At 44.0% G+C, this 14404-nt stretch overlaps 1 protein-coding gene across 1 annotated transcript in view; it reads right to left on the bottom strand.

Annotated features, from left to right (window-relative positions):
• LOC108371150 (titin-like) overlaps positions 1–14404 on the bottom strand; it is a gene marked incomplete at its 5' end in the record, with an annotated part of 39373 nt that overhangs the window by 13531 nt on the left and 11438 nt on the right. Inside the window, 2 exons of the mRNA XM_017626657.1 lie at positions 108–6079; positions 6241–12621. Coding sequence (XP_017482146.1) covers positions 108–6079; positions 6241–12621 — 12353 coding nt within the window. The remainder of the gene's footprint in view (positions 1–107; positions 6080–6240; positions 12622–14404) is intronic.

The raw sequence follows: 14404 nt of genomic DNA, 5'->3' as shown, positions 1-14404 counted from the left end.
ATCTTCGTGACCTCTTGTTTGCCACCCTTCACCTTCTTGATGATACGAGTGCGGATCTTTTTGTTCTTTAGTTTGCCGTCTTCAGAAATGGTTTCAATCTCACGCACCTCTTCGGGCATTTCTTTCACTTCTTCGGGTGTTTCCTCGAAAGGAGTTTCTTCAATTGTGACAGTTGTTTCGGGCTGCTTGTCATCTTCTTCCACGGTTTCGATCTTCGTGACCTCTTGTTTGCCACCCTTTACCTTCTTGATGACACGAGTACGGATCTTCTTCTTCTTTGGTTTGCCGTCTTCAGAGATGGTTTCAATCACACGCACCTCTTCGGGCATTTCTTTCACTTCTTCGGGTGTCTCCTCGACAGGAGTTTCTTCAACTGTGACAGTTGTTTCGGGCTGTTTATCATCTTCTTCGACGGTTTCGATTTTCGTGACCTCTTGTTTGCCACCCTTTACCTTCTTGATGACACGAGTACGAATCTTCTTCTTCTTTGGTTTTCCGTCTTCAGAGATGGTTTCAACAACACGAACCTCTTCTGGCATTTCTTTCACTTCTTCGGGTGATTCTTCCATAGGAATTTCCTCAACTGTGACAGTTGTCTCGGGCTGTTTGTCATCTTCTTCCACGGTTTCTATTTTCGTGACCTCTTGTTTGTCACCCTTCACTTTCTTGATGACGCGAGTACGGATCTTCTTTTTCTTTGGTTTGCCGTCTTCAGAAATAGTTTCTACCACACGTACTTCTTCTGGCATTTCTTTCACTTCTTCGGGTGCTTCGTCAGCAGGAGTTTCTTCAACTGTGACAGTTGTTTCGGGCTGTTTATCATCTTCTTCGACGGTTTCGATCTTCGTGACCTCTTGTTTGCCACCCTTCACCTTCTTGATGATACGAGTACGGATCTTCTTCTTCTTCGGTTTGCCGTCTTCAGAGATGGTTTCAATCACGCGCACCTCTTCGGGCATTTCTTTCACTTCTTCGGGTGTCTCCTCGACAGGAGTTTCTTCAACTGTGACAGTTGTTTCGAGCTGTTTATCATCTTCTTCGACGGTTTCGATCTTCGTGACCTCTTGTTTGTCACCCTTTACCTTCTTGATGACACGAGTACGGATCTTCTTCTTCTTTGGTTTGCCGTCTTCAGAAATGGTTTCAATGACACGAACCTCTTCGGGCATTTCTTTTACTTCTTCGGGTGTCTCCTCGACATTAGTTTCTTCAACTGTGACAGTTGTTTCGGGCTGTTTGTCATCTTCTTCCACGGTTTCTATTTTCGTGACCTCTTGTTTGTCACCCTTCACCTTCTTGATGACGCGAGTACGGATCTTCTTCTTCTTTGGTTTGCCGTCTTCAGAAATAGTTTCTACCACACGTACTTCTTCTGGCATTTCTTTCACTTCTTCGGGTGCTACGTCAGCAGGAGTTTCTTCAACTGTGACAGTTGTTTCGGGCTGTTTGTCATCTTCTTCGACGGTTTCGATCTTCGTGACCTCTTGTTTGCCACCCTTTACCTTCTTGATGACACGAGTACGGATCTTCTTCTTCTTTGGTTTGCCGTCTTCAGAGATGGTTTCAATCACACGCACCTCTTCGGGCATTTCTTTCACTTCTTCGGGTGTCTCCTCGACAGGAGTTTCTTCAACTGTGACAGTTGTTTCGGGCTGTTTATCATCTTCTTCGACGGTTTCGATCTTCGTGACCTCTTGTCTGTCACCCTTTACCTTCTTGATGACACGAGTACGGATCTTCTTCTTCTTTGGTTTTCCGTCTTCAGAGATGGTTTCAATCACACGCACCTCTTCGGGCATTTCTTTCACTTCTTCGTGTGTCTCCTCGACAGGAGTTTCTTCAATTGTGACTGTTGTTTCGGGCTGTTTATCGTCTTCTTCGACGGTTTCGATCTTCGTGACCTCTTGTTTGCCACCCTTTACCTTCTTTATGACACGAGTACGGATCTTTTTCTTCTTTGGTTTGCCGTCTTCAGAGATGGTTTCAACAATACGAACCTCTTCCGGCATTTCTTTCACTTCTTCGAGTGTCTCCTCGACAGGACTTTCTTCGACTGTTACAGTTGTTTCGGGTTGTTTGTCATCTTCTTCGACGGTTTCAATCTTCGTGACCTCTTGTTTGCCACCCTTCACCTTCTTGATGATGCGAGTACGGATCTTCTTCTTCTTTGGTTTGCCGTCTTCAGAGATGGTATCAATCACACGCCCTTCTTCGGGCATTTCTTTCACTTCTTCGAGTGTCTCCTCGACAGGACTTTCTTCGACTGTTACAGTTGTTTCGGGTTGTTTGTCATCTTCTTCGACGGTTTCAATCTTCGTGACCTCTTGTTTGCCACCCTTCACCTTCTTGATGATGCGAGTACGGATCTTCTTCTTCTTTGGTTTGCCGTCTTCAGAGATGGTATCAATCACACGCCCTTCTTCGGGCATTTCTTTCACTTCTTCGAGTGTCTCCTCGACAGGACTTTCTTCGACTGTTACAGTTGTTTCGGGTTGTTTGTCATCTTCTTCGACGGTTTCAATCTTCGTGACCTCTTGTTTGCCACCCTTCACCTTCTTGATGATGCGAGTACGGATCTTCTTCTTCTTTGGTTTGCCGTCTTCAGAGATGGTATCAATCACACGCCCTTCTTCGGGCATTTCTTTCACTTCTTCGAGTGTCTCCTCGACAGGACTTTCTTCGACTGTTACAGTTGTTTCGGGTTGTTTGTCATCTTCTTCGACGGTTTCAATCTTCGTGACCTCTTGTTTGCCACCCTTCACCTTCTTGATGATGCGAGTACGGATCTTCTTCTTCTTTGGTTTGCCGTCTTCAGAGATGGTATCAATCACACGCCCTTCTTCGGGCATTTCTTTCACTTCTTCGAGTGTCTCCTCGACAGGACTTTCTTCGACTGTTACAGTTGTTTCGGGTTGTTTGTCATCTTCTTCGACGGTTTCAATCTTCGTGACCTCTTGTTTGCCACCCTTCACCTTCTTGATGATGCGAGTACGGATCTTCTTCTTCTTTGGTTTGCCGTCTTCAGAGATGGTATCAATCACACGCCCTTCTTCGGGCATTTCTTTCACTTCTTCGAGTGTCTCCTCGACAGGACTTTCTTCGACTGTTACAGTTGTTTCGGGTTGTTTGTCATCTTCTTCGACGGTTTCAATCTTCGTGACCTCTTGTTTGCCACCCTTCACCTTCTTGATGATGCGAGTACGGATCTTCTTCTTCTTTGGTTTGCCGTCTTCAGAGATGGTATCAATCACACGCCCTTCTTCGGGCATTTCTTTCACTTCTTCGAGTGTCTCCTCGACAGGACTTTCTTCGACTGTTACAGTTGTTTCGGGTTGTTTGTCATCTTCTTCGACGGTTTCAATCTTCGTGACCTCTTGTTTGCCACCCTTCACCTTCTTGATGATGCGAGTACGGATCTTCTTCTTCTTTGGTTTGCCGTCTTCAGAGATGGTATCAATCACACGCCCTTCTTCGGGCATTTCTTTCACTTCTTCGAGTGTCTCCTCGACAGGACTTTCTTCGACTGTTACAGTTGTTTCGGGTTGTTTGTCATCTTCTTCGACGGTTTCAATCTTCGTGACCTCTTGTTTGCCACCCTTCACCTTCTTGATGATGCGAGTACGGATCTTCTTCTTCTTTGGTTTGCCGTCTTCAGAGATGGTATCAATCACACGCCCTTCTTCGGGCATTTCTTTCACTTCTTCGAGTGTCTCCTCGACAGGACTTTCTTCGACTGTTACAGTTGTTTCGGGTTGTTTGTCATCTTCTTCGACGGTTTCAATCTTCGTGACCTCTTGTTTGCCACCCTTCACCTTCTTGATGATGCGAGTACGGATCTTCTTCTTCTTTGGTTTGCCGTCTTCAGAGATGGTATCAATCACACGCCCTTCTTCGGGCATTTCTTTCACTTCTTCGAGTGTCTCCTCGACAGGACTTTCTTCGACTGTTACAGTTGTTTCGGGTTGTTTGTCATCTTCTTCGACGGTTTCAATCTTCGTGACCTCTTGTTTGCCACCCTTCACCTTCTTGATGATGCGAGTACGGATCTTCTTCTTCTTTGGTTTGCCGTCTTCAGAGATGGTATCAATCACACGCCCTTCTTCGGGCATTTCTTTCACTTCTTCGAGTGTCTCCTCGACAGGACTTTCTTCGACTGTTACAGTTGTTTCGGGTTGTTTGTCATCTTCTTCGACGGTTTCAATCTTCGTGACCTCTTGTTTGCCACCCTTCACCTTCTTGATGATGCGAGTACGGATCTTCTTCTTCTTTGGTTTGCCGTCTTCAGAGATGGTATCAATCACACGCCCTTCTTCGGGCATTTCTTTCACTTCTTCGAGTGTCTCCTCGACAGGACTTTCTTCGACTGTTACAGTTGTTTCGGGTTGTTTGTCATCTTCTTCGACGGTTTCAATCTTCGTGACCTCTTGTTTGCCACCCTTCACCTTCTTGATGATGCGAGTACGGATCTTCTTCTTCTTTGGTTTGCCGTCTTCAGAGATGGTATCAATCACACGCCCTTCTTCGGGCATTTCTTTCACTTCTTCGAGTGTCTCCTCGACAGGACTTTCTTCGACTGTTACAGTTGTTTCGGGTTGTTTGTCATCTTCTTCGACGGTTTCAATCTTCGTGACCTCTTGTTTGCCACCCTTCACCTTCTTGATGATGCGAGTACGGATCTTCTTCTTCTTTGGTTTGCCGTCTTCAGAGATGGTATCAATCACACGCCCTTCTTCGGGCATTTCTTTCACTTCTTCGAGTGTCTCCTCGACAGGACTTTCTTCGACTGTTACAGTTGTTTCGGGTTGTTTGTCATCTTCTTCGACGGTTTCAATCTTCGTGACCTCTTGTTTGCCACCCTTCACCTTCTTGATGATGCGAGTACGGATCTTCTTCTTCTTTGGTTTGCCGTCTTCAGAGATGGTATCAATCACACGCCCTTCTTCGGGCATTTCTTTCACTTCTTCGAGTGTCTCCTCGACAGGACTTTCTTCGACTGTTACAGTTGTTTCGGGTTGTTTGTCATCTTCTTCGACGGTTTCAATCTTCGTGACCTCTTGTTTGCCACCCTTCACCTTCTTGATGATGCGAGTACGGATCTTCTTCTTCTTTGGTTTGCCGTCTTCAGAGATGGTATCAATCACACGCCCTTCTTCGGGCATTTCTTTCACTTCTTCGAGTGTCTCCTCGACAGGACTTTCTTCGACTGTTACAGTTGTTTCGGGTTGTTTGTCATCTTCTTCGACGGTTTCAATCTTCGTGACCTCTTGTTTGCCACCCTTCACCTTCTTGATGATGCGAGTACGGATCTTCTTCTTCTTTGGTTTGCCGTCTTCAGAGATGGTATCAATCACACGCCCTTCTTCGGGCATTTCTTTCACTTCTTCGAGTGTCTCCTCGACAGGACTTTCTTCGACTGTTACAGTTGTTTCGGGTTGTTTGTCATCTTCTTCGACGGTTTCAATCTTCGTGACCTCTTGTTTGCCACCCTTCACCTTCTTGATGATGCGAGTACGGATCTTCTTCTTCTTTGGTTTGCCGTCTTCAGAGATGGTATCAATCACACGCCCTTCTTCGGGCATTTCTTTCACTTCTTCGAGTGTCTCCTCGACAGGACTTTCTTCGACTGTTACAGTTGTTTCGGGTTGTTTGTCATCTTCTTCGACGGTTTCAATCTTCGTGACCTCTTGTTTGCCACCCTTCACCTTCTTGATGATGCGAGTACGGATCTTCTTCTTCTTTGGTTTGCCGTCTTCAGAGATGGTATCAATCACACGCCCTTCTTCGGGCATTTCTTTCACTTCTTCGAGTGTCTCCTCGACAGGACTTTCTTCGACTGTTACAGTTGTTTCGGGTTGTTTGTCATCTTCTTCGACGGTTTCAATCTTCGTGACCTCTTGTTTGCCACCCTTTACCTTCTTGATGACACGAGTACGGATCTTCTTCTTCTTTGGCTTGCCGTCTTCAGAGATGGTCTCTACTATTCTTGTTTCTTCTGGCATTTCCGTGGTCTTAGCTTCGTCGGGAATAAGTGTTTTTTGTAGTGTTTTGTGTTCTGTGGTGTGAGTTGTTTTCGGTGTGTCTGTGTGAGAGAATGTTGGTTAATATGGTAATGTTTTGTTTTTGTTTTAGTACTAAACTTGTGTGTCATATGTGTTTTGTCTTTATTTGGGGGCTCGATTGGGTCAGAATAAGTAATACGCCATATAGAATATTCCCTACCATAAATGTTGTTGTACTTACCGAGCGGAGTTTTTACACTATGTGTATGAATTTCTAATTGGTCAAATGCGATTTCTTGTTTATACTTGGGTTTTTGTTGTGATACACTATCTTCTTGTATGTGATCTGTGGTATGATATTTGGGTATTACCTCTACACAGATTGCTTCTAAAGACTCAGCGCTCTTTGTTTTTGGGTTTTTTATAGCTTCTCTTAAACTTTCCTGAATATCGAAGCCTATCGCACTTTCGTTTATAATTTCCGTGTGTTGTATAGGGAGTATGTAATTTGGTTGTTCGATTAGTGTTTGTAGTTGTTGGGGAGATTTTGGTTTTGTTGTGGTTAGCGTTGTTTCCTTTTCTAGTTCAACAACAGCTTGTTGATCGATTGTGATGTGTGGATGATAAGTACTTATAGTTTGGGCGGACTTTTCAGCTGATGAAGTATGTTTGTATATATCAGAGCTTTCAGCAATAAATTGTGTTGTTTGTAGCGCGGTATTTGTCATATCCGTTTCTAGTGTAGGTGCTATTGTGATTTGTCTCGACAGATCTGTGGAATGAGGAATCGTCTGCTCGAATGTTTGCAAATCTTCGCTATTAATTGCATATTGCGGTATTATTTGAACTTTCGCCGTGTCCAATGTATGTGTGTGTGTGTCTAGTGTGTGAAGATTATCCTGGATGATAGGTTGTTCATTCAAATACGTACTATGTGGTGTGATTTTAATAACTGCATGTTGATCTATTTGTTTGTCGTCCTGTAGCTGGTTTATAGTACCGGATATAATGGGCTCAGTTGTGATGGCTGTGTATTCGGCATCGCTCACACGAGGTTGTGCCTGTCGTTTTTCAAGTATTTCATTTGTTGGTATGCTAACGATGCTTTCAAAAGTCGTTAACGTATTTACCAATACATTATCCTGCTCTTCCCTTATCGCTGTTGCGGTTTCTTGGGAAGGTTTGATGGTTTCAATATGGTCGAGTGGAGGTTTGATTGCAATCTCGTCAACGATTGGAGCTTTAAGTTCTGGCAAAACTACAGTTGCCTGGAGGCGTTCAATACCGCGAGGCTTAAATTCGCCAGCTTCCTCGACATTTTCAAACACCTCTATTTCTGTTTTTTCTAGGGATTTTGTTTTTCCTTCGACTAGAACAGCTTGTGGCAATAGCTGTGTCGGCGCCTTTGTTTGCAGTGCAGTGCTGCTCTCATATGACAGGAATTCGGCTATGGTTTTACCTTCATTCAACTCTTCATGTGTAGTTTTGGCCAAAATTCCGGGCGGAGCTTTCAAATCGTATGTTTCAGTTATAAGATTCAGGCTAATTATTTCCTCGGTTGTAAAGGCTATATTTTTGCCCGACACAACCTCTGCCATACCCTGTTCCGGCCTGAGCCCGGCAATGCCATCCTCTTTTATGAGTGCTTCTTGGAGGGTAGTTATGTTTGCCAATATTGGTTTGGAATCAAAGCGAGCGCTTGCGTTTTGGGGTGTAACGGCCGCAGTGTCTGGTAGACTTTTTACGTCTTCATATGGCGTCAATTCAGTAACGGTTTTATCATTTTGCACTTGTTCTCTTTGCAGTTTTGCAGTGTATTTTATAGGCGCCTCGGTGTTAGTTACACTTTCTTTTTCTAATAGCAACGGGGTGGCTATTGTCTGCGCTTGACGTATGCTGTCGTCTATGACATGCCGTGCCGTTTTATCTGATTTTTCGAGCGTCAGAGGTAGCTCAGTTAGTGGTTCCACGGTAGCTATCTCTGTTACAAGCATTTCGTGTTGGGTGCCTTCAATATATGGTGTGACATTCTCGGCTTTAATTGCCGTTTCGAGGGTAGTTTCCTTTTGTAGAATGACATCGAGTTGTTTAACCTGTAATTGTTGTGTATGCTCATCCATGGACGTTTTAGCCGCTTTCGCTGAATACTCTAAAGCTTGAAGTGAATCGGCTTTTTCGTACGCGGTTACGCCGGTAGTAATAGTTTCGGTCAACATGCCTTCCACATAAGGTTTCGCGCGCTGTTCATCGATTTTGAATTTCTCCACATCTCCTTCTTTGGCGTATACGTTAGTGAGAGTTTCGACTTGTGCCGGCCTATTACTGCTTTCTAAATTGAGATTTGGTGTGGCGGTAGACGCAATGTCTTTTGCTGGTAATTCAGTGGTGCCTTCATAAGGGTGAACTTGTGAAATAGACACTTCATATTGAGAACCCACAAGGGAGGATTTAATTTGTGTAAGTGAGGTCGCATCTTCATTCAGTGGATGCGGTGCTTCAGCTGCTGTCGTCTCATTTACTATTGGTAAGCTCAATGATTTGGTTATGACACTATCACTTGCATGCGAATCTGACAGTTTAGCCGACTTGAATGCGCTCTCTCGCTCTACGGGTCGATCGGATTGTATTGTAGGCAAATAGTGAATTTCGTGTTCGATGTTAGCGNTTTCATTCAGTGGATGCGGTGCTTCAGCTGCTGTCGTCTCATTTACTATTGGTAAGCTCAATGATTTGGTTATGATACTATCACTTGCATGCGAATCTGACAGTTTAGCCGACTTGAATGCGCTCTCTCGCTCTACGGGTTGATCGGATTGTATTGTAGGCAAATAGTGAATTTCGTGTTCGATGTTAGCGTGCTGAGCTGGCGCTGCATCCGTGTCTTTAACGGGCGTGTAGTTTTCGTAGATATCTTCTTGTTTGACTAAGTTTGTTGTTAGTAATGATTTCTCTGCACCTTCCCTTGCTCTATCCGGTTGAAGTTCCGGTAGCGTTAAAGCGCTGGCAGCTTGTAGTATGTTAGTTTGCTCGAGTACCGGTGCGTGGTGCATTTGTTCACTCGCGGCTGACCGTGCATTTTTCGCATCGAATGCTGGCTTGTCCTGGAAAAGTTTCGCATCTTCGATTACAACATTTTCACTGGCTATTGCCGCATGTTCGGCAAGTGTGAAAGTGCTCGCGAGCGGCTGTTCTTCGTGCTTTGGCAGTGCCATGTCACCGGGCCGGGAGTCTTCATAAGCAATGATTTCGGATATTATAGTCTCATTTAGGTTCTGGTATTGCGAAATTGCTGATGTGGTGGATAGCTTCAGATTGTCGACTGCGCCAACGCTCTCTAAATTGAAGACATTTTCGCTCAGTGGCAATTTCAGCGTGTCCTCGGGTGCTGTTGCCTGCGCTGTTGTTTCATATGGCTTAACTTCCTTAAATTCCTTTTCTCGCTCATACATTATGCTTTGTTGTATTAATTTTGCATCTTCCGTGCTGAAACTTACTGTTGCCAGGAATTCTTTTTCTTTGGGGCGACTCTCCAAGCTGGCTTCTCTTTCGAAGACATTTTTCTCATGAATTGAAATTCCATAGATACTATCAGTTGTCGGCTTCCCGATGGTTTCAAGTGATTCTACACCTTTCAATTCACCAGTGGTATCATGTACGTAAGGCGTATGTATGACAGCCGCCTTTTGAGTTAACTCATTAATTTTTACCTCGGCTGGCCCTTTTGTTTTTGGTTTTACGCTGGCATGCGCCTCCTCATTTTCGCTAGTGATTGTGGTCAGCACTTCTAACGCGGATTTGTTCGCGACTAACTCCACGTTGTCAACAGTGCCCGCCTGCGCTTGTTTACGTCGATATTCTTCAACATAATCGAGTGCTTCATCCGACGATTGCACGGTAGATACAATTTCAGTAAAACTAAAGCGCGCACGCTGCTTATTTAAATCGGACTCGACAAGTGCGGCTAAAGTCTCAATTGGTTGCGTACTCTTCGTATTAGCAACAGGCAATGTAGCTGTGTCGAGCGCTACTGCCTGCTTTGTATCGGGCTGTTCGGGCTGTGCTAGGGTCGCCTCCTTTTCGTGAGTTGCTGTGGTAGTGACTTCTAAAGACTGAATCAAATCGAAAACTTCACCGGATAGTTGTTTGGCTGGCATTTCCTCGATCGTGAGTGCGCTTGCAGTGTCCAACGTCGTTTGCTGTTGGACTTTTTTAGCTCTTTGTGCTTGCATGCTGAACTCGGCCACGGCCGTTTGCGGTGTGGTTTGCTCTTCGGTGTCGCGTATCGTGTGCAATGTTAGCACTTCTGTGTGTTCCAGTGGTGTGCATGTTTCGGGTGTGGTTTCGTGTAATGTATGTAATGTTGGTTTATCTGGCGTGTGGAGAGCTTCGTCCATTTCGGTAGTCTGCACTTCATAAACGGCCAGCGACTGCATTGTCCTGCCTGGTACAGGCAAGATAGTTTTCTCGATGCGCTGTTCTGCCGTTGTGAGTTCTGTGTGCGATTCCAATACATTTTGCACTTCGCTGACGCCACCAATCATAGTATCGATTGTTTTTGTGGCTTCACCCAATTTCGGCGTATCCGTGTCTAAGTTTTCGGGTCTTGCTTGTGGCCGTACCTCCAGTATGCTGGGTGCCGCTAGCGTAATTTCAGTTTGCTTGTGACTGGCCGTTTGACTGAAAGGTTGCAGTGCTGCCTGCCAATCACCCGCGGTATCCACTGCTTGATTGTCTGTAATCGACAATGAATTTTGCTCAACAAACAAGAATTTGGCTTCCGCTGTTTCAGGATTTTGAGTCGGCATAGTAATTTCCTTTTCATGTGGCTGTATAGTGCCGACATCAGCGACGGCTGTGGCTGCTTCATACCCGAGTTTGGTATGCTGCGGAATTGGCTGTGTGCTATCCACTATTGCTGTTGCGTCACAAATTAAACTTTCTGTGCGTAATGCCACTGCATTCGCTGTTGTTAGTGTACTTTTAGTAATTTTTTCTGTGGGAAGTATGTCTTCTTGGAGTGCGTGTGTGCGCTCTTCAGTCAACGCTTCATTTATTTGTCCCACAACCAAGCTGTGTGCTTGTTCAGCCTCTGCAATGACCTGCTTTGGTTCTACTTGAGGCACAAGTTCTGTAGGCCGTTCCTCTAGAGTTATGACTTCTGCACCGATAATGTGTACATTTTCAATTACATTGAGCTCTGCCTGTCTGGTTGACAGATCCGTTTGCGGCACTTCAACCAGCGGGCTTTGCAAGTCGGGCTGTGTCCCAATCACACTTTGTTGTAGTATCAAGCGCTCGATTGCACTACTCGCATCCGGCAGCTTCTTCGGTTTCAAGTCTAGTGCTGTATCCGCTGTTTCACTTTGTGTCACCTCCAGTGGCGCAGTTTCTGGCGTAATTTCCACGTTTGCAAAAGCTTTTGAAGGTACAGCGTGCTTTTGAAAAACATCCTCTTTATCAATTGGCTTTTCTTCTTGCGCTACGTAAGCTGTATGCTCCACTATTTCTGGTCGTGCCGAATCAGTAGCAAAGGCATGCGTTTCATAAGCTTCAGCTGTATCTTGTGGCTGAATTTCTATCACTTGAAGGCTTGTCTCTGAGGCCACAACTTGAACGGGTGCTTGCTTCTCGGCAGGTGACTGCTTATATTCGAGCTTTTCAGCCAATTCAGTGCTTATTAATTGATCAACGATTACGCTTTTGTGAGCCACATATTCTGTCAAGACTTTTTCAGTGGGCAGCTCGCGTGCTGCTTCTACTGGTAGCTCTCCCACAGCAATTGCAGTTGTCAACTCTAGCTGTTGTTGCTGTGAAATGTGTGGCACCAATGTGGGCTTAACATACTGCTCTGGTATTTCAGCGCTTTCCAAACCCTTGATCGCATCCTCAATAAATGGCTTCTCTACCAGCACTGACTCCGTTTTGTCCAAAGCTGTGGAAGCTTGTGCAGGTTTTGGTTGCGTTTCGATTATCAGCTCTGCTGTTACTTGTTTTGTTTCTACTTCCGAAACTTCCGGCGCACGACGTTCAACTTCCGCTTTAGTTTCATGCAATTTTTCTTTTGTATGCCTATGTTGCGGCCGTAGACCTTCCTCCATTTCGAGCGTATTCGATTCCTCTTGTATGGCCACAGTCTTCACTGGTGCGATTTGAGGATGTGCCACTTTCGGCTCCGGCCGTTCTATAGACACCTGGGAAACCTGTGTTAGAGCTGTGGTTTCGATATTTTCTTGTGATTGTGTTTCAATTTGTATGGTTTCGTATGCTATGTCTGCATGTTGTATGCTCTTTACTGTGTCGGTGTAGAAATCCTCGACTGTTTCATTTGCTTGTAAGTCTTTCTGTATGGTTGTTTCTAGATGCTCTTGGATTTCTGTGAATTCTTGGATTTGTTGTTGTTGTTGTTGTGATACTTTCTTTTTCTTCTTTGTGACTTTTTCGCGTTTAACGACAATTTCTTCTGCCGCTTGTTGTTGTTGTTGTTGTTGTATGATAATTGTTTGTTCATGTTGTACTTGTTGTTGTTGTTGTTCTTGCACTTGTTGTATGATTTTCTCATCCACATGTGTGGCTATCAAAGGTGCTGATGTTTCTGTGAATGCGAATGTAAGTAAGTAAAAAACTTGGTCGTGCTCGTGAGAATGGTGTTATGCTTTACACGCAAGTAGTAAGAATGGCTTTAGTGTGAGTATACCTATGCATGCAAGTAGTAGTTGTGGCGAAAACGGCGTTTGTAAGTACATATTTGAAATACGTAAGTATACGTATGTAAATATGTATTTGTGAAATTCGTTAGCAAACTGAGTGACTTGTGTACTATATACAATGTGTGCCTTAAAGTAGGAGTGTATATCGTATGGATGAAAACAAAAATTAAGATGCCTTACGTTATCTGGTAAGTTTGTGTAAACGAAACAAATTCCGCAAAAATAAATATTGCACCTCTATTTTTACAAATTTTTCAGAAGAGTAAAACAACTTCTTACAACCTTTTCCNACTATATACAACGTGTGCCTTAAAGTAGGAGTGTATATCGTATGGATGAAAACAAAAATTAAGATGCCTTACGTTATCTGGTAAGTTTGTGACAACGAAAAAAATTCCGCAGAAATAAATATTGCACCTTCATTTTTACAAATTTTTCAGAAGAGTAAAACAACTTCTTACAACCTTTTCCTTCAACTATTTTACGGAACTTTAAATACAATATTTTGTTAGTTTAAAGCAAAGTGAAACTCCGTAAGAATCAGAAGGATTTGTTGGTAACTAAAATAATTCGAATTATTTCGCCTTAACGAGTTTGCTATGCCTCTTTTGGACTTAGCAAGTTTGCTTTTCGTCGAATATAAACGGGTAGAAATAAAACAAGTACCTTAAGTTGAGCTTTCACAAAAAATGGATTTAGTAACTTTCACTATCGGGGAAAGTGGAACTTGTTCTCTTTACGAGAAGATGCAAGATACCGCTACTGACCCCGCTTGACCTAAACGGGTGTCTCTTAAGCTTTACGCATAAAGCGAAATTCTTAGGCCTCATTTTGAATAGAAATCTGAGCTGGAAGTAGAACATAGTTCGGTGTTATGAGAATACGTCCGTAGCCCTATATTCATGCAATAGGGCCATTGGTAAGAAATGGGAGTTGGGCGCGAGTATATGNACTAAACGGGTGTCTCTTAAGCTTTACGCATAAAGCGAAATTCTTAGGCCTCATTTTGAGTAGAAATCTGAGCTGGAAGTAGAACATAGTTCGGTGTTATGAGAATACGTCCGTAGCCCTATATTCATGCAATAGGGCCATTGGTAAGAAATGGGAGTTGGGCGCGAGTATATGCCGCTGGATTTATGCAACGGTGGTCAGACCGATTCTCCTTTACGGAATTAAAGTATGGTGACCTCCCTTGGATAAGGCCTCTAATCTTAGTCTACTCAGAAAAGTGCAGAGGATTAGTATGATCTGCATCAGCGGAGGAATCCGGACATCGCCAAATGATGTTTTAAATGTCTTTTAGGCTCTTCTGCCACTAGATATAGTGGGTCAGTAGATGGCATGTCTTGCTGCATTTCGGTTAAGAGAGACAGGACAATGGGAATCGGGATTGCTGTGACATTCCTGCATTCTCGATACATATAGCTTTCTTCCGTGTTGTACAAAACCGATCCCGCATAGAAACTTCCGTCATAAAAATCCGAAACAGGGAGAAACGTCTTGAAAACTACTAAACTCCACCCGGTAGTAAAGTAATTTTCACAGATGGTTCAAAAATGAACGGTAGAGCGAGAGGGAGGCTGTTCTGTCGCAATTCTGCCTTAAGCGTAGGATTGCTTATATTCCTACACCCGATAGTTATCTTCGAGAGCTAAAGAAGTGTTTTCCTAAAAAGCCTGCTCTGCTCTTTAGTTAAAG

This window comes from Rhagoletis zephyria, unplaced genomic scaffold (assembly GCF_001687245.7).
Source record: "Rhagoletis zephyria isolate East Lansing unplaced genomic scaffold, Rhagoletis_zephyria_1.1 Rzeph_scaffold_04728, whole genome shotgun sequence".
NCBI lineage: Eukaryota > Metazoa > Arthropoda > Insecta > Diptera > Tephritidae > Rhagoletis > Rhagoletis zephyria.
Note: the sequence above shows the minus strand (reverse complement) of the source record. Positions and strands in the feature narration are given on the sequence as shown.